Raw genomic sequence first — 18,832 nt, forward strand, 5'->3', positions numbered from 1 at the left:
GCATCGACGAAAGTGTCGCCTTCGACAGCCATATAACGAGATAATGGCTACGAGATGACAAATCAGGAAAGCCGCGGACTCGCGCGGTTTTCCGGCTCTAGGCATTTGTGGAGAGAGAGTGAGAGAATGATTGGTTAATCAATCCCTGGACCCACTTCCGTATAACCGCTAAGCTATCCCCTTAGCTGGTGATGGTCAACCGCCTTGCATATACGGGCCACTGACGCCTTCACCGCTATAGGGATGATAGTTATTAGCGAGTGTCAGTGTTCTAGAGTAACGATGTAAGCAGTATGGAATTGAGAGTATAAATATCCACGTGCTCTTTCGCTCACTGCAGACATACACTCTCTCCATTCACAAGATCTTCTTTTTCCATCGCCAGTCCTTCCATCACAAGTTCTTCCTCTATCACAAGATCCGGCACTATGAGCCAGAATATTCTCGTCACCGGTGGCGCCGGCTACATGTAGGACGCACCCCTGGCTCCCTTGGCCGTCCTTAGCTGACATGGCCTTCAGTGGAGGCTCGGTTGTAGCAGAGCTTCTATCTCGCACAAGCAGCTCGATCAAGGGAGCCACTGTTTTCGCCACAGTTCGGTCGGAAGAACAGGTCCAACGTCTGTCCAAGCATGGCATCGGCGCGATACAGCTCGACCTTCACAACGAAACGGCTGCCATGGAGGCCGTGATTCGCAATGAGAGTGCGTCGTCGTCACATGGGACACTTATGAGATCGATGACTCACCATTATTGCCTTAGTTGACATTATCATTCACACTGCAAGCTCCGCCGTCCCGAGTCACGTATCTAATCTCGTCAAAGCTCTTGGTCGTCGTCGCCAAGTCGGCGGCAAGGAGACATATTTTATCCATGTGGGTCCTTCTAGCTTCTGTCTACTCGACATCCCACTGACTTTCGGATCAGTCGTCGATATTGACCATGTTCGGCGAGGACGGTGGCTGGCCGAGCGGGGAGGTCAGGGATACCGACCCTTTATTCGAGAAGGAGAAGCAGTTAGGGACGGATCACCCTGGTAGAGCGGTAAGTCTTGCTAGCTCTCCACAGATTGTCCACACCAAGAGGGGTGCCGTTTTCTGACCTCCCAACAAAGACCGACATCGCCGTCGTCGAGCAAGCCAAAGCAGAAGGTGTCGTTACCTTCTTGGTGATGGTGCCAACTGTCTGTGAGTGTTCCCTGCGGCGATACTCCATGGGTGTCTGATCTGGCCGAATTGAGGCTTACGGTGTGATAGATGGGAAAGGCAGCGGTCAAGGGAGGAGACTCTCTGTGAATATCCCGGCTTACGTCAGGACCAGCATCAAGCTCGGAATCGTGTACAAGTTTGACAAAGATGGGGTAAGCTCAACCCTGAATCGTTCTCTCATGGGTAACTGAGCTCCCCCGGGATTGAGGCTGCTCAGGACTGGGCAGAGCTGCCCACTATCTTCACTCCTTATTCCCAGACAATCTAAGTATACTAACATCTTCATAGAACCCACCTGCAACACATATTTCAGATTTGACAGCATTATATGCTCTTCTCGTGGAGAAGATATTGCAGAAAGAGCCGATCCCAAGTGGCGAGAAGGGCTATTACTTTGCAATGGCTCATAGAATATCATGGTGGGCTATCATGCCGCGTCTTGCCGAAGGTCTGCATATGCGTGGGCTCGTGACTGAGCCCAGGGCACAGACCTGGCCTAGCTACGACATGGCCTCAGAGTATCTCAGATGGCCGCCCCAATTTGTGCGGGCCATGGGGACGTCTAGGTAAGTTGTTGTCCTCGTGTTATCATCGTAGATACAGTGATCAAAGCCTGACAAGCAGCACAGTGGACAACAGATCCCCATCAACGCCTATCAAATTGGGTGGCAGCCTAAGTGGGACGAACAACGATTTCTGGAGGGCATGGATGATGAGATTAAAGCTGCTCTGGAATCTGACACAGTTCCAGCAACCCTCTTTGACAAACTACTAAGTCCTTCCAAAGGCTCCACCGGCGCCTAGTGTGATGGGCGCATGTCGCACGTGACCGCAGGAGGGGGAATTGTTGCGAGAGACCACGTGCGCACTCGAGACATAGTCCAAACGAGGCCCCGTCGTACTCCTAGCTGGTATAAGGGTAGCTAAGGGGATAGTTTAGAAAGGGGCATCGATTAGTTTCCTTTATTATAGAATAACGTAGATCCCGGTCAAGCGGGCCACCCGGTCGAGCGGGCCACCCTTAAGGTATTCGGACGACAATGTATAGAAAAAAAATCAACCAGAACGCCTTAAATCAATTCAAACTAGATGAAATCCTCTTCTTCAGAGGTAGACTCAACTATCTGACACGTACGAGCATTATGGCCGGGCTCGCCGCAAACGCCACAGCGTCGCGCGCGCGTCTCTGTCCTCCTCGCGCGACCACTATTTTGACTTGTTTCTGCCCGTAACTGCTCCGTCACGTCGATCTGAGACTTCATATCCTTTGCCTGGCTAATCGTTAGTGACCCTCCTTTCTGTAGCTGCTTTCTTTTAGTGCGTCGACGGCGGCTTAGGCGGCTATTTGCGTCTCGAAGTTCGGCCAGGTCGCTCTCCATAAGGGCCTGTTTATGCACCATCATTAACACTCCTTTGTTTAGCTGCTGTAAGCTTGCGATAATTGAAGTTGGGGAGCTATGTTGATGTCGTACGATACGATTCTTGATGTATTCGGTCTACGATTCCGCCTCAATTGGGTTATTCGGCGTCTTCGAGACCCAGGGCGGCGGTAGGCCTGCAGAACCTGGCGGTGTTGGCGTATGAGGCTTTACGTCTAGCTGTGAAATGACGTATTCCGGATCGTACGGTACTAGGCCAGTAGCTCTGAAGCCGGCCTGGATATTTGACTTAGTCATTGTAGTGTCGTGCGCCTTATGAAAGGCTGGAAGGAAGTCCTCCTTCGCGACGTGGGTAATATGCGCCCGCATAAGGCCTTCGATTTCTTTGCTGTACGCCCGTTTTAGAGGTCTAAAGCACCCGACATCGAGAGGCTGGAGCTTATGCGACGAATGAGCAGGCATGCAGAGCGTAATTATATTCTGGTCCTTGCAGTACAGCTCGAAATCGACCGAGTGGTGGCTCTCGTGGCCGTCGAGGATAAGGAGCCGGTAAACGCCCTTCGTACGGCTCTTCGTATAGAAATCGAAGTGTTTTACCCATTCTAAGCCATTCTCATTCGTCGTCCAGCCGTTTTCAGAAAGCGAGATAATCCAGTTCGGCGGTAGAGGGCTTTCGGACGTCCAGGAGTCGAGGTGGACCTTCCCTGCGAAGATGATGTACGGCGGGATCGAATTGCCGGACGCCCCGATACCCTGGATTACTGTAACCCATTCTTGATTGCCTTGTTGTACGGCTCTTGGCTTACCGCGTCGATCGGAGGTCGTAACGACAGTCTCGGCGGAGATCTTACTCATCGCAAAGCCCGTCTCGTCGAAGTTGTAGATATCGTCGTCGTATATCCCGTATTTCGCGATTATATTCCGTACGAGGGAAAACCACGCGCGATACGCGTCCGGATCTTCGCAGAGGACTCTCTGATAGTCGATTCTTCGACTAAAACGCGTACGGAGCTCAGGTTGTCGCTGTACGAAGGCTGAAGCCCAGTTCTTCCTAACGCGTAACGCGTTACGGTCGCGTAGTAGTCGATCCGCCATTTCTCGAACACCACTAAGTCGCGGTGGAAATAATCGCGAATCTAGGTCAATTACGTATCGTACGATGCTCTCCTCTTCGTATGAGGTTAATCTCTAGGTAGGCGATCGGACATCGCGTTTCGCAGGTCGGCCGCGGTGTCGTTCTTGAAGTGTCGTACGAGGCACGTTATAGACTGATGCAGCCTTTCGAAGGCTCAATTTTGGATTAGATCGAAGCGCATTAAGCGCTAGAAGTAAGTCGCTTTCAATTGATTGCCGTACCATTATTGCTTGCAGAGAAAATGGATGAAGGCTGGGTATGTATGAAGGAGCGAGAAAAGTGGCCCGCTCGACCGGGTGGCCCGCTTGACCGGGATCTACGTTATTGCCATTGTTACGCACAGTTAGTGCTATTTCAGTTGAGCTAGGCCCAACGAGTTCCGTCTGATGACGAGGAATTTCCCCCTTCATCGTCCTGGGGCTGAGCTCATATGCCTGTCTCGTGATGGATGTGGAAGTACCCAAGCCAAGTCTTGAACCATGGGTTTTAACGCCACGGAGTCTGACAAGCGAAATTCTTTACGCCCGACATATCTGAAAGACAGTCTGGGTGCGCATCCTCTATTCTGTGCGTTTCACCAAACCCCCCGAAGAAAAGGGGCATTCTGAAGTTCCTCGCGATCGGAGGAATTCGACTGTTGCGGACATCTCGTCGATGCCCCTACCCTCTTGAGGCTGTGGCCCGATTGTTTGCAAATTGTAGCCTTGGGGATGATACCTGTCGCCGCCAGAGCCGGGGATGCGGCCACCAAAAGCTTGGAAGAGGAGGCCTGTAGGCCCCCACTTGTCCCATAGTGGCTCTACATAACATGGCTGCAAGCTGAACTGACTAAAGTTGTAAAGGCCTGATTTCGAGTTGGGCTTATCTGCCAACGCCTTGACGGCGAGGAAGGACGGCCGAGGAAGCACAAGTACCGCAGAAGCTCTTCCGTGGTTCTCTCCAGACGAGCATAACGCTTGAAAGGAGGAAACCTGGCGATTCGAGACTGTATGCATTGCTAGGGCGTGACGCGCAAGATTAAGAGTAGCAAATAGCAGCAACGGAATCGCTCGCGGATACATACTTGAGACTATTTCGCATAGCTTCGTCCCACTCGGAACCCAGCATCTTTCGCGCCAACACGGTAACTGCCCTCGGGAGCTTCGACGTAGCACCATCGACGTAGACCCTCACATACTGATCACTGGCTGCGTTGGGTTTGGCCACCAATTCTGCGTGCTTCACGGTCCAGTCTCGGAGCTCCATCGCGAAGTGGAGTCCGTCGTCCCATCCACTTCGGCTGGAGGGCAGAGGCGTGAGCGGGATTTCCAAAGCTTGTCCACGCACCAACCGTACCAAAACATACCGGCTGGCAGAATTGGCGCGGCGTATGCTGTAATCAGAAGTCGGTCTTCTGGTCTGCTTCTTCCCGTTTTCTTCTTCTGTGCTTCCATTATGACGCTCCTGAATCGAGCCTGGATGACCACGGAGGCGAGCATGCCAATACCACATTGCCAAGCCCGACATACGCCAGTCCTGAGATGCCTGTCGACCAGCCGTATTGGCCCTTAAAGACGATCGCAAAGCCAGTGAATAGGAGGAGCAAGAGTTCGAAGGCGAACGCAGCAGAGAGCGACAGAAAGAGCACGATGGGAGAGAAAACCAATAACCGCAGGGGCCGCGTGATCGTGCTGGCCATTCGAGCGGCCGCCTCCTTCATCGGGAGTGATTCCACCTTGGCCGGCTGTCCCTGTTCCTTCCTTCGACGGGCTGCTCGGCGACGTAGTATAACCGGTGCGTATATCTCTCGAAGGAAATCGACGCACAGGGCTCCAACAGCTGCACACTACTCCGCTCAAAGGTGGTTAGTTTCCACGACGCCAAATGCCTGCAGAGTATCATAACCCACCAAGATCAGGATGATTCTAAATGCCCAGCGCCAGCCAAGATTCTCAGCTGCAAACCCTTCGGCGATTGGGCCGATGACAGGCCCCAGAAGGGGCCCCAACACGAACAGACTCATCCATTTTGCGCGATCCTCTCTCGGGATCACGTCGGCCAACGTGCCCCCGGAGAGTGCCAAGCACGCTGAGCTGCCGGCGCCGCTCAGGAAACGGAACGCGATAAACATGCCCATGTCGATTGCAAATGCACTCCCGATCAGGAAGGCGATGAAGATGCCCCTGAGCTTGCATACACGGGCAGCCGGCCGTAACGCTCGGACAACGGTGCGAAGAGAAGCGGGCCGATGGCAAACCCAAGGACGTAGATGGAGACTGCCAGGCTGGCCACGGTTTCGTCTGTAACCTTGAAGTCCTTCACCAAGTCGTCGACGCCCGGGGCAAACATGGTCGCCGTTAGACTGCTGCAGGCGACCAGAAGTTAGCGAATCCTGCGACCGCAAGCTGCGAGCACCTGGGAGGAGGGCTCTTACGCAAGTAGCGTGTAGAGGGCGATGCAGATAACCTGCACTCTGCGCTTCAAGGGGCCCAGTTTAGGGGGTTTTCCGGATCGTCTGGCCCATCCCAGTCCAAAACATCGCCTGCGGCCTCTTGTCGTCCGGCAGCCTTCTCGATGTCACCAGCGGCCTCCGATGCGCCCTCCAAAGCATCAGTATCGTCTCCCTGCTGAGGTTCGGTTGCCGTCTGCGACCCCGAATCCGGCCCCTCCCCCTCTCCTAGTTTCTGTATATCCGCTGCGGTGGGTGGTGGCGACGCCATGTTTGGTAGTGGCTTGGGTCGGGCGTTAGGCAGACAAGTCGGGGTAAAGTGTCCATAGCTTTCGTTAACGTTATTGGAGATTTCTTCGAAAATAGTACAATGTTTATATTCATTTCAGAGATATCCCAGGGACTTAATTTTGGAGTCCGTCTTTCACCCGCCATTGGAGCTACGAGAGGCACCAATGAGCCTGCCTTAAATCCGGGCCGGTGCTTCGGTCCTCGGTAATCGGTTGCACCAATCACGATGCACGTCAGGATGACGCAGCGTTGCAATCAGTCACCAACTGGGGGTTTTGTATGCGCGTGGGAAACACCGCATTTCTTGAAGCACCGGTCTATACGAATTGAGGCTCGTGTCCGACAAAGACGACATGTTCGATCATCATAGCTATTCGTATCCAACCCATGATTCTATGAATCACATAAGCAGCGCTTATACTTTCCAGGCCCTGAAGCCTGTGAGGCACGCACTGGTCATCTGCGGCTCTGCTACAACGGCAATCCGAATCAGCGTAGCACAATTCCCTACCGAAAGAACCTGCTCATCAATCTGCCGTGCGTCGACCCCACCCACCGCCATCCACACCGAGGACCGTATCTCCGGGAAGCACACCACCCCTCGAGAAGAACGCTACTTGGTCGTATGCTCATCGAAAAGAAGCGGAAATGGCACTTCCACACTTCCCGTCTGTCATTTGATTGCATGCTTGGCCGCTTGGGTACAGTAGGTTTCGCATTATATGCTACTTGGTTTGTCCCACTTGATGACTCTTCGTACACGCCGCTTAGCACCCCACAGCTTACCTGTTGCATATAATTGGTGCAGTATTTGGTGGGGGTTTGGGCTGGGTGCCTATTAGGCCTCTAGCGCGTCGCACCGTCGGCGCGAAATTGAGAGCGGTGATGTCCGTGTCCGATCCAGGGCAGGTTATCGAGAGCACGATGCGCGACTTGAGAAATTTAGAGACCACTGTAATTGACACTTTCCGTAGCAAAGGTTCATGGGTGATCGGTTGACAGGTCTACACCATCTAAAAGGTGATTGTGTTGAATGTTGAAGTGGTTTTCTAGGGAATCGATGTGCTTTCCCGCCTCGCGCTGTCGGGACGTCGGCGGTCGATTAGATCACTATGCTGTGTCATTTTAGGTCCATACTTGCCCCCCCCCCCAAGGGGTTGGCAATGCTTAGCGTGCCACAGCGCACCCTAGGGAGCGTGGGCGTCACAGACATAACTAGCAAGGGGCGGCTATTGCTTAAGCGTATAGCCTATGCGGCTAGATTCAAAGAAAAGCTTCTCTTAACCTTGATGGCATCACATGTTGGACAGGTTGGGCACACGGAAACTGGTTGACTCTGGGGTATGAGGGATCGTTGCCATGAAGCCCCAGCTCTATCGAGTTAAACCTTGAAAATAAAGGGAGCTACACCATCTCCTCGGCTAACTTATACCTTAGAAGACCCAAAGACCAGTAACCGAGTCAGAGTGGCTTGCCGCGATGAAGGCGACCATCATATGGTCAAGTTGGTACCGGAAGCCTCGATTGGGAGGGGAGCACGGGGTGATGCGGGATGAGCTCTATCCGGTCAAAGTCGACCACGTTAACAGATTAAATCTCTTGAATGAGAAGGCCGAGATTCGAGACGGGCAGCAGAAACTTTCAGCGAGGAGGACGAGGCCAACGTACCCAAGATAGTATGGCTAAGCAAAAAGGATGACGCGAAGGGGGTCTGATGCGAAGAGATTGCTAGCCGAGGGGTTCTTCCACGCCAGCGGCGAGTCCGGATTCACCGGAATCTTCGAGCGCGGACTACGGCCAGAGCAATGCTTCAAATGCCAGCACTCAGGCGTGCGCGAGGTGTGCCAAGGAGGGCCATTACCAGAGCATTTGCATCGAACTTGTCCTAAGATGTGTTCCCTGCGGTGGGCCACATGAATCCCTCCAGTAGAAGCTGCAAGATATCTTTGCTAGACTTGTTCATGGGCTGATAACCCAAGCTTCTTCTTTCTTCGCTGCGTCGTTCTCTGCTGCTTTGTTCTCTGCTGCTTCTGGGCCTGATCCTGGGGTATCTCGAAGTTCTCTTCCACTTGATAGTGCTACGTCACCATCTCCAAGCGCATCAGGCAACTGGTCTCGCGCACTTTTGCTTGCCCCGCGATCGGAAAGCCCGCTGCGCTTCTTCCCCCGTGTTTGCGATTTCTTAGCTGCAGGGGTTACTGGCGGAGCGATCTTCTGGTTCCTCTTGAGCCCATGGAACCAAACGTAGAGCTGTCCGCTGTGCACGAGCCTGGGCGCGTCAGCCTACCGAGCCGGGCTCGCCTATACGAGCTTTGGGCGGATGCAGCAGTGCTTGTCCTTTAGGGCGTCCTCGTCGCCAGTCATGCGGGCGCACGCGGCGACAAGCTGGCAGAGGTGGCAGCGCGTCGACCTGCGCTCGACAATCTTGAGCGAGAAGTCGTCGATGTAGACGGATCGCTCTACCTCGAAGTTTGTGGCAGGGCGCGCGGCGTGAGCCTGGCGGGCGTCCTCGCTTGTCAGCCATAGCGCAGTGACAAGAGACTCGAGGTCAAGCGCTGCACATGAGCCGCAGAGGTGGTCCGGAGGAGGCATAGGGAGCCGGGACATGACTTCCTTTGCCACATGTGCCGCGCTGCTCTAGTCGTATGTTTGCATGCTAAAGCAGGTCGCGCGAGAACACCTCGAACACGAAGTGGCTGCTGTGAGGGTGGCAGCACGAGTCTAGATCTGCAGTATGCAGCACGTTTCCCCTCTTCTGCGGGTACTCCTCCCGTCTAGTGGTATCGACGGGAAGATCTTAGGACCGTACAGACGGCGTGCCAGTGACGCAGTTAGCGACGTTTATATCGCTGATACCGCTGAACACGGCAAACGCGACATGGTCAAAGTCTTGATCGGTCACTTACGGCTTGAAGACGTACTGGCTGGCTGATGGCCGCACAAATTGGACTTTCTTGCTGGACTTGCCGCGATAGACAGACCAGAGCAATTAGTCGCACATCGCGCACGGATAACGTGACCTTATTTTACTGGACAATATTCGGGTACGCTGTCGTCATTACGAAGTGGTAGCATTGTTGAGGCCATAACCATTCAGCGGGGGTAGGGTAACCAGTCTCAGTATAGATGCCATCATTCAAAACTGCCAAACTCTTAACTATGGTCTAGTCCAGCTTGCAAGCAGCTCTTGGAGAATTGCTTGGAGGCCCACGAGTAAAGTTCTTTGTTCCATAGAGTACCCAGATGCTATTCCAATCAAGCTCAAGTGGCCCGAGGCAGCCAGGTGGCTGTCCTTGTATCCTCGACCTTTGTTTTGTAGTCATCTAAACAACCATCCGAAACTTGAGCTTGTTCCCATTGACAATCTCGTCCTTCTTCGACTCGAGCTCTTTGACGTCCCAATTGGCCACCACGAAGCGCGCCTGTAGCCACTCTCGTCGCTCCCTTGCAAGCCACGTCATCCAGTGCGCCGGCAATTCGACCTCGTCCACGAGCCACTGGTGCAACGGTTTGGGCAGCCGGGTGCCCAGTTCGGTCTTGATACCGCCAGGATGGGCCGCGATGCAGATGAGACCCTGGTCGGCATAATCGGCGGCGACATGCTCAGTCAAGCGGCACACGGCGAACTTTGCCGTCTGGTAGCCGCTGGCGCCCTCGCTAATAATCACAGCTCCGAAGCTCGTCACATTAAGGATTGTCTTAAGCGAGGCAGACTTGAGGACGAGAGGCAGGAAGGCGTGCGTGAAAAGATATATGCCGCGGACGTTGACCTCGAAGTTCATCCACCAGTCCGCCGGGTCCGTGTCGACAAGGGGCGTCCATTCGGACGAGTAGCCGGCGTTGTTAATGAGGAGATCTACGGCGCCGAATACCTCGCCGACCTTCTTGGCGAAGCGCGACACGTCCTGTTCAGAAGTGACGTCGGCGGTGCCGCTAAAGATAACGGGCTCTTTAGGCCGGCCAGCATCACGAGCGGCCTTCAGCATAGCTGAGACCACGTCATCGAGACTGGAGCGCGCGGTAATGGCAATGTTGGACGCGCCGGCTTGCGCAAAGGCGATGGCGGCAGCGCGGCCTATACCTTTCGAGGCACCCGTGATGACGATGGTCATGCCTGAGAGGTCGGCCTTGAGCGGGTCGATTTCTGCGTAAGTGTCGTTGTGCATCTTGCCAATAAAGCGGACGGCGGCTTCTGCGCCGGTGTCGCGAATAGCTGCCGACATACTGATTGTGTAAGGAATTCCGTTATAGTTGGTTTCGGCTTGGGTGTCAGTGGTCGAATGTCTGACTCTGGGAGCCTGTCTCTGCCGAGGTATATATATGGAAGCTCGTCAGGGCAATGGCTGTGCGGACTTAGTGACGCCGATATATCCGTACCCGCTAACACCGCATAGTTCGTCATAAGTCCAGGTCGTGCAGATGGACGGAACTAGCCTCTTGGCGGCAGGCACCCAGTAGTCAAAAAGAGATAGGACCGGGGGAGGTTCCCAAATGCCAAGACCCTAATCGTTTGCTGCCCTATCATATATTCACCAATAACTCCATCAGGCAGTAAAGCCAGTATATCAGCAATTGATTGGGCAAGGTTTAGTTAGCGGGCTTAACCTTATACCGACGAGGGACTAAGTTAGTTCTTCTAAATATGTGCTCAGAGCCACGCGGCTCCGGTACAAATATTATGGAGAATTCTCAGGGATTAGAGCCAATAGTATCAGACCCTATTGGAAGTACACTCAAAATCCGCCAGGAGCTCACTGTAGCTAAAGTACTGGTGATGTGCTGAGGCAAAGTGAGCTTCCTTCTGATCATGAGAAGAACAACCACCCAAGGGGAGTTCATCGCCTACCAGATTCGGTGGTATTGCCAGCGAGGCTCACTTAGGCGGTACTTAGTCTATTCCCAGACTTTTTGGGGCCCGGCAGTTTTGTTGGGGGAGCTAGCAACGATAGCACAAAAACAGTATCGCTATAACCATGAGGGAATGTCTAATTAGGGCATTCTCATTTGAATACACTGCTGCTCAAGATGTGAAAACATGAAATTAAAAATATGACGACGACTGCTTGGATAGGTATCCGCTTCTCTGTCTGTCTGCTCTGGACGACCATCGTGATGCAATCAATTTATGGAATGGTACTTTACTGCGCAGCACCCTGCTCTAACTAATCTACCCCACCCCAGCACGGTACCTAGCCGGAGCGAACGAGCCCTAGAGGTATCTATGTAGTAGAGTTAGCTATGCCAGAGGGTGCGAGGAAGGCCTGATCGGGTATAGCAGCGGCTAGTTACGTGCTCCTATCCTGTTCATATTCTGCATAATCCCTTCGTCTATTAATATGTCATCTTCTTTCCAGGCATGGAGCTCTCCGACCCTTGCCGAATCGAGGCGGGGGCCCCTAGTCTTGCAATCCTGCAGGAATGCGGCGATAATTACGTTTCTGTATAGGGTCTCCAGGTTTATCGAAAAAGCCCGGTACTTCCCGTCTATACGAGATCGCTAACTAAGTTAATGCTTTTGCTTCTGCTACAGACAGCACTACGGTTAAGTACAATCCATGTAGTGCAGGATTTCGCCAATCCTGGCAACCCTATATATCAGCCAATGAGGCAATTGATCACCCGAGCTGACGAGCGGATCGCGGGCCGCTCAGCAGCATTGGAGGGGTTCGTGGACTAGCTAGGCAGGCCCCGCCAGACACTAACTGCACTTTCGGCACTGCATGCGAACTAGATTATCTACGGTCGGCGTTGGGGTCCGATCACTGATAAACCACCAGGTTGTGAGCCCAAGAGAGACAGATACATGAAGGAAGTCATGACGTATTCCTAAGCTAAAGCCTAATCTTGCTTTTAGAAGGGAGCTAACGCCTAGAAGGCAAACTGCAGATTAATCAGCTGTGGCCTGACCTGCGCGCGGCTGTGATTGGCCAGCGGACACCGACGATTGGAAATCCACATCAGTCAGCACGGCAATTCCCGCACAGACCAGGGTCTGACAAATGGGGTCGGACAGCAGTTGGCTACTAGCTCGGGGCGGGCCGATGGGGTTTGTCCGGGCCTCAAGGTTCGATCGGAGCTGCATTGTAATCCGCAGCGAATAGGCGGTCCGTGTCCGTGCTGGGCTCTCGATAGTCGATCTTTGACTCTACTTCTTGAGCACGAGCTTGGAGAACCCGTAGTATGGATGCTGAGTTACGCTCAAGGCGGCTGAGACCGTGCTCGGTCTTGATTCTGGCGAGAATCGTCGAGATTTCGCGATTAGGTCGGCGAAGGGAGTCAGCCGTGCCATCCTTCGCCATGAAATGGCCTGGATATTGTCTGCCGAATTCGAACTGCACGACCTGTTGGCTGATGACAATGTCGCCTAGAAAGATCTCGGGCCCGGCCTCGGGAGAACCTGGCACACCGCCGCAGACGCCAGCCAGAAAAACGACCTTCAGACTGTTGTAACTGTGCCGCAGGCTGGCAGCGGTGCCGGCACTGCTGACTTTACCCATGCTAGGAAGCAGCGCGAGTACGACATTGTGGTTCCCTATACGTTGATGCAAGGTTTGCTAACACAACCTGGCTGCGACTCCACTAAGTCCACCTACTTTAGTTCCGACAGGCCGCGAAGGAATGAGCGCAATGCCCAATGCCCCGTGTTTTGAATGAACGCAGTGAGTAAAAATCACAGGGGTTCTTTTGTCGGTCTCTTCTCTATGGGACCTCTTCCCAGATAGGAATTTTTTTTTGACCTCCCATTGGAATGCAAGCTTTATCTACAACCGTTGCATCTAGTGTTTGCATGGAGTGCGGCATGTGATTTGTTGTTGTTGTTGTTGTTGTTGTTGTTGTTGTTGTTGTTGTTGTTGTTGTTGTTGTTGTTGTTGTTGTTGTTGTTGTTGTTGTTGTTGTTGCTGGGAGAGCCGTAAATAGATCGGACATACTTCCCGACATCGACCTCTGTGTGACAACCCGACCAACAGGTCGCAAGATCGGGCCATGGACAAGGCAAACACACCCTGGTTACGTAAGCATCTCATTATGTCAGCAAGACTGGATATGTTGGATCGCAACATATCCCGACATATCCACGCGGATATGTTGGATCGCAACATATCCAAGCATATCCTGGGAAACGCACGATGAAGGACAAAGGATATATAGCACGAGAAGAATCCCCTAGACAGACAGTCATTACCTTTGTACTTCAGCAATCAATCTAAGTATCAGTTTCACCACACACTTGAACTAGTCACTCAATTGCCGAGACTGGTATCTCTTCCAAGAGACACGACAACCCCCCAAAGAGAGAACGACAGCAGTGTTAGTTGTTATCGCACAGGCTTTACCTATCTTGCAGAACAGCAACCCCAGCGCCCTGCCAGACGGTTGACCCCGGAGGCAGGATCGTGACACTCAGCCCCTTTTTGCCTCTCATCGCGCTTCTGTAGCAAAGAAAATATATAAGGGACAACACGCCTCTGGTATACTACAATGATACGCAGACCTTAGACAACACCAATGGTTTGAACTCTTTACCACTGTTACAAAACAGAAGCCCCAGCCAGAACGATCACATACTACGGGAAGTCCGTACTCGGAAATATGCGCCTCTCAAGTTCTATTGGCAATTACTACACGGGCATGAAGAATTGCTACCCGGGCATGACTCTTACACGGGCATGACTTCTATCGCCTCTGATTCGCTCATTTTTTTCCTTCGACCCACAGGTACATCAGTGCAAAGGCGGTGAAGCAAGCTCTCTTAACAAGGCCGTGCTTTCGGTATAGTCAGAACCAACCAGGTCAACCAGGCCTCTAGAACAGGTCTTAGGCGTATATCAAAACAAGGTCTGGTTTTCAATACAGAACACGGCCAATTCCAGCGCGCCCTAGAGGGCAGCTATCTATATCTCTATCCTCTAACTACTATAGATGGAAGAACCTCCTCGTCGCTGTCAAGCAGCTCCCACTGACTCCTTCGCCTGCGAATGCTAGATTGCGTCTTCCATCCGTTGGCACGTACTCCTGTAGTTCTTCCAGCTCCAAGAACAGCTGACCGGCTGCGCGTCTGGCGCTGGGATGAGGCACTGGCCTGGCTACTAGCCTGGCTGCTGGCCTGTTGGCTCGCTTCCAGAGCAAGCCTAGCTAGCGTTGACTTGTTGTGACTTCCTGGTGGTCGACCTCGTCTGCGCCCTGTCGCTTGGCTTGCTGGATTGCTGGCTCGTTGGCTACTCGGCTGGCTGCTTGCCTCAATGGCTAGCCGCGCTGGAACAGCCGGTGTGGTGTTCTTAGGTCTGCCACGGAGAGCAGTGGCGATCTTAGGGTCGAGGATTCGTCGGTATGGATCTCGAGAGGATGGCTCTCGTAGGCGCCACCGAGGATGGACCTCCCATTTGGTGAGAGGCGTGCCACTCACCAGCTTTGAGTAGATTGTGTGGCAGCAGGGGATTCCAAGCTCGGTCGAAACGCGCGAGGGCGAAACATAATGGTAGTATTGCTTGCATTACCGAGGAGCTCAGTACGAGAACTACGTGGACTACTATAACGAAGCCTACTTTAACCGCAACAGAAACCACTCATCAAACTATCACTTTTACACGAACATTACGGATGACGAGACAAGCCTTTCCTCTAGCAGTACAAGTGCGCCTCCAGTGGTAGATCCTATTGGACTGCCAGCGAAACGGGAACTACACAAGCAACAGCAACCCCCGGTGAAACCGTCAGCGACCCCGGCATTACACAAACAGCAAGTAGTAGTGAGAGCTCTAACATCCAGATTGCGGGAGCTACCGCTTCTAGCGATAATCCCCTTTCGCAGATAGTTCGGGTTCTTCCAGACCGAGCTATCTTGCTACCTTAACGATCGCCTCAACAGTTACCATGATTCAGACTGTGTCAATCTGCTAGGTTCTAGCTTATCGAAGGGATAAATAAATTGATCTACTGGCCGAGGGGCGAGCCGTTAGTTATGTGTGAGAACCTCTTCAGTACACCGCGGGTCGCAAAGTTCAACTATAGATAGTATTATACACCGTCTTACTAAGTCCAAGATCTTACTTGAGTTGTTATGAGGTACATGTGACCATGTCGACGCGTGACGGAGACGCCTAAGTGCTATAAGCTGTCGCGACTACAATGTTGCTACTCCATACCGTGCTCACTCAGCTGTGGACGGAAGAAAACAACCTCCGGTAGATCAAGAAAGTGAATGTTATGCCTAGCATCTGCCTCTTTGCCCGGCTGGCTCTCTATGCCGGAACGTTCATGATGGTTGGACATTCCTCCTTTTCACCCTCTCTTCTTCGTTAAGGGCGCGAGCTACAGCCTGAAGTAGTGCTAATATCGCCGCTCGTGCACCGGAGTCGTCAATGGCAGACTGAAAAGGCTCACGGCAAGGTCCGAGGCCTTGAGTAGCGATAGGCTGTATCTGTGCCCGAACCGGATTGTACGACCGACGGTATCGCTGCAACCGGTCTGCCATATTTGCTAAGGACGATATTTGGAGATACTCAAGTAAGTCGGATTGATGTGATCGCTTTATCGTGTTGCAAGAACCAGAGTCATACGGATGAGCCAGTTCTTTATTCTACACTTTTGAGGGAACAGAGGAGGGCAAAATTGTGCTGAACTATATAAATAACTCCTTGGCCGACCGGGACACCGCCCGGAGGAGCGGGGTACTTTGGCACACGGCGGCTCATGTGAACTATGATTCGCCAACTAGCTGGTTGAATCGGCCCCATCATGTCCGGGCCCGGACGTCGTATGACAATTACGCCGGCGGGAACGGAGATGATATGATTGGCAGCGCGAAAGATGGATAACCCTTTTGGACTTTTGGCGCGGAACAGCTGACTCTCCGGCAACGACCCCGCGAGCTCTTTCGCTGTGCGTAGGCCACGCCAATGTATCTGCCCTGTTGCCGCTTGTCTTCCCATCCACTATGTACACCGGAAGAGCTGCGCGATTCTAAGTTGCCAAGAAAGGTCCAGGTTGCACCATCTTATGTGTCTCTGCCAACCATTCGGTCTAAACTGCCCAGTCATTATGTACCTAGCAATTGAACACCGCCGTGATCGAGACACTCTACCCTCAACTGCCTACTACGTAGTCCATGAGAGAGCCGGAACGTGCTTCAAGCACGCGAGTCGAGCCTTGTCTGTACTCTGAGACCTAGTCCCGAGCCATTGGCTTCTTCAATCTCCTCGAGTGCGCCCCAGGCTGCCGCTGCTGGTACACGCATGCCGCAGCCTTAGCTATGGCACTAAAGACAAAGTGCCTCCGTCGCCATTGCCTGCTGGGGCTCTAGGAGGTAGATACATTTTAGTAGGCAGCATCCTGTCCGCGAGTTGTGTCGCTCCCTTCAAGCGCGAGTGTTTGGTGCGGGTACAAGTCTCTATATATCCCTGATGCGATGCCGAGATCGCGGGGTGGTGCCTGGAACACGCCAAGGCCCACAAGGCCGCTGACCCGCGCACGGGCCACAATTACATCCCAATGTCATTGTGGCCCGTGCTCAGCCAAGCACAGTAACTCGCTTTGTATGGGCCATTGAGTATGAGCTAGCCCGATGTGACGACCCGACCAACAGGGGAACTGTTTGGGGCTGAGGTAACAACAGGCCCAGCACGAACAAGGCCGCAGGATCAGGCCAGGGACAAGGGCGGACCAGCGAAGGCTGGCGGGGAGCACATTAGGTAAGCACCCTCACGTACGTCAGCAACCGACAGTGGGCAGTCGCACGGCGACCACCACCTGTCGGCCGTACGACGACAAGACGTCGGCCAGCGACGCGACGGTGTCGCAGGACGACGGACACGATGAAGGACAAAGGGTATATAGAGCCGGAGGATCTCCTTGTAGACAGTCATTACCTTTGTACTTCAGCGATCAATCTAAGTATCACTCTCATCCTTCACTTGACCTAGTCACTCAATTGATCCGAGTGTGGTATCTCGCAAGAGACACGAACGACAACCCCCAGAGAACACGACAGCACGGAGTCAGTATTGTTTTACTGAAAAAGCCTCTTTCCTTGTGGCAGAACACCCGCCCTCCTGTCGGAGGACGAGTGCAACGGGGGCTGTGCCCCCATACCCCCCTTTGACCCGGAATCTTGACTATCTTTTCCGACAGCATGCTATGTCTGTGATGAAAGCATTCTCTAGCTGCACGCATCTCTGGATGTGTTGTGTTTCCAGTCACTTGAACCCTTCTACTGTCCTCAAGCCACTCTCACCGACGCCCCTAGGCTGAGCCCCAAACACCATCCTGCGTAAGGCCGCAAACAGGTGATCTCCCGACCACATCGATGACCGAAATGCGGATACGACCTCCTACCTTCAGAGGAACTCACGCTGACCGACGACATAATAATCGTCCCCATCCAGGCGCACAAACGGAACTGCCTGGTCTCTCTCACCTCGCTCCAAGCGGACAGAATACCTCTGTCGAGACAGAACAGGGAAAAAGGGCCTGTGGATGACCTCCCAGCATCGCATCTCGCACAACCCCTGCTCCGGTTTATAGACCCTTCAGTCCACAAGACAAGTCAGCGTCATATCGTATGGCCCTGACACCGTCCCGATCTCGAGAGCCCTCTCTCGCAGAAGAAAGGCAGCCCAGCCACAACCATCGTAGGCCTGCACTCGCGCTACCACGCGCATGATTTGCCTGGCATCCAGTCGCATCTGCCACCCCGTCACGGGTGGACAAAACCCTTCGCGCACGTTACGCCATCGCCGCGGGCATCTCTCATGCCAACAATACGGTGCATTCGCCGGACACTCGCCCTCCACATCCGTGTCCTCCACCATCTCCTCCGCCTTTCTCGCGCAGAGATCCCTCCGCAACACCTCCATCACCATCGTCATCTCCGTTCCAACCTCCTTCGCCCCTGGCTTCTGCACGTTCATCAGCTGCCGCACATCACAACGATACACCACCTTGTGTCCCTGGTCCCTCACTCGGGACCTCTTCCACGAGACCGTCGCCATCCCTGCCTCCGCGGAAACATCCACATCTCCAGCCACCGACTCTCGTCTTCTCCCCCCTCTCCCAGAGTCGTGTCCATCCTGTCTTGTCGTCCCTTCGCATCCACGCCTGTATGTGTAGAAGGAAGAGTTCATCCAATTTACCCTTCTGAAAAGATCCTCCTTTCATCCCCTTTGACAAGCATCGGGCCGGACACCACCAGAAATGCGCGTCGGAAGGCCCTCTGCCTAGACACACATTCCATCAGCGAGCTGACGAACTGATGAATGAGCCCCGAAAGAAAGAACAACCTTAAATAACCTATACATCGTACTACCTTGTCGAGAAGCTTCAATGGCAGCCTTGATTTAATGCGTGCATCTGTGTCATAGTACAATAGCCAATAGTTTGGGCAAAATCTCGGGGAC

The 18,832-nt window shown here is 53.3% G+C and overlaps 7 protein-coding genes across 7 annotated transcripts; 2 read left to right on the forward strand and 5 right to left on the reverse strand.

Moving 5' to 3' along the window:
- The first annotated feature begins 264 nt into the window (after positions 1-264).
- On the forward strand, positions 265-2,243 carry B0I36DRAFT_277426 (uncharacterized protein). Its single transcript, XM_046151417.1, has 9 exons — positions 265-284; positions 365-469; positions 522-703; positions 762-874; positions 927-1,043; positions 1,114-1,186; positions 1,256-1,359; positions 1,496-1,773; positions 1,837-2,243. Exons 2-9 carry the CDS (start codon positions 429-431, stop codon positions 2,009-2,011), a joined length of 1,083 nt encoding a protein of 360 aa, XP_046005772.1. The 5' UTR covers positions 265-284; positions 365-428; the 3' UTR covers positions 2,012-2,243.
- Positions 2,244-4,738: 2,495 nt separating this feature from the next.
- On the reverse strand, positions 4,739-5,837 carry B0I36DRAFT_355003 (major facilitator superfamily domain-containing protein; the record flags this gene model as incomplete). Its single annotated transcript, XM_046157382.1, has 2 exons — positions 4,739-5,245; positions 5,610-5,837. 2 exons carry the CDS (start codon positions 5,835-5,837, stop codon positions 4,739-4,741), a joined length of 735 nt encoding a protein of 244 aa, XP_046005773.1.
- A 23-nt stretch (positions 5,838-5,860) lies between these two features.
- Positions 5,861-6,420, reverse strand: B0I36DRAFT_368761 (uncharacterized protein; the record flags this gene model as incomplete). Its single annotated transcript, XM_046159665.1, has 3 exons — positions 5,861-6,065; positions 6,135-6,178; positions 6,238-6,420. 3 exons carry the CDS (start codon positions 6,418-6,420, stop codon positions 5,861-5,863), a joined length of 432 nt encoding a protein of 143 aa, XP_046005774.1.
- A 2,321-nt stretch (positions 6,421-8,741) lies between these two features.
- Positions 8,742-9,047, reverse strand: B0I36DRAFT_368762 (uncharacterized protein; the record flags this gene model as incomplete). The annotated part of the gene is made up of 1 exon (XM_046159666.1): positions 8,742-9,047. One exon carries the CDS (start codon positions 9,045-9,047, stop codon positions 8,742-8,744), a length of 306 nt encoding a protein of 101 aa, XP_046005775.1.
- A 447-nt stretch (positions 9,048-9,494) lies between these two features.
- On the reverse strand, positions 9,495-10,716 carry B0I36DRAFT_336908 (putative oxidoreductase). Its single transcript, XM_046155619.1, has one exon. It carries the CDS (start codon positions 10,661-10,663, stop codon positions 9,764-9,766), a length of 900 nt encoding a protein of 299 aa, XP_046005776.1. The 5' UTR covers positions 10,664-10,716; the 3' UTR covers positions 9,495-9,763.
- Positions 10,717-12,470: 1,754 nt separating this feature from the next.
- B0I36DRAFT_336910 (uncharacterized protein) lies at positions 12,471-13,329 on the reverse strand. Its single transcript, XM_046155620.1, has one exon. It carries the CDS (start codon positions 12,935-12,937, stop codon positions 12,500-12,502), a length of 438 nt encoding a protein of 145 aa, XP_046005777.1. The 5' UTR covers positions 12,938-13,329; the 3' UTR covers positions 12,471-12,499.
- Positions 13,330-17,429: 4,100 nt separating this feature from the next.
- On the forward strand, positions 17,430-17,976 carry B0I36DRAFT_336912 (uncharacterized protein). The gene has a single exon (XM_046155621.1). It carries the CDS (start codon positions 17,743-17,745, stop codon positions 17,914-17,916), a length of 174 nt encoding a protein of 57 aa, XP_046005778.1. The 5' UTR covers positions 17,430-17,742; the 3' UTR covers positions 17,917-17,976.
- The last annotated feature ends 856 nt before the right edge of the window (positions 17,977-18,832 follow it).

The sequence above is a fragment of the Microdochium trichocladiopsis genome (assembly GCF_020744255.1).
Source record: "Microdochium trichocladiopsis strain MPI-CAGE-CH-0230 chromosome Unknown B0I36scaffold_12, whole genome shotgun sequence".
Classification (NCBI taxonomy): Eukaryota; Fungi; Ascomycota; class Sordariomycetes; order Xylariales; family Microdochiaceae; genus Microdochium; species Microdochium trichocladiopsis.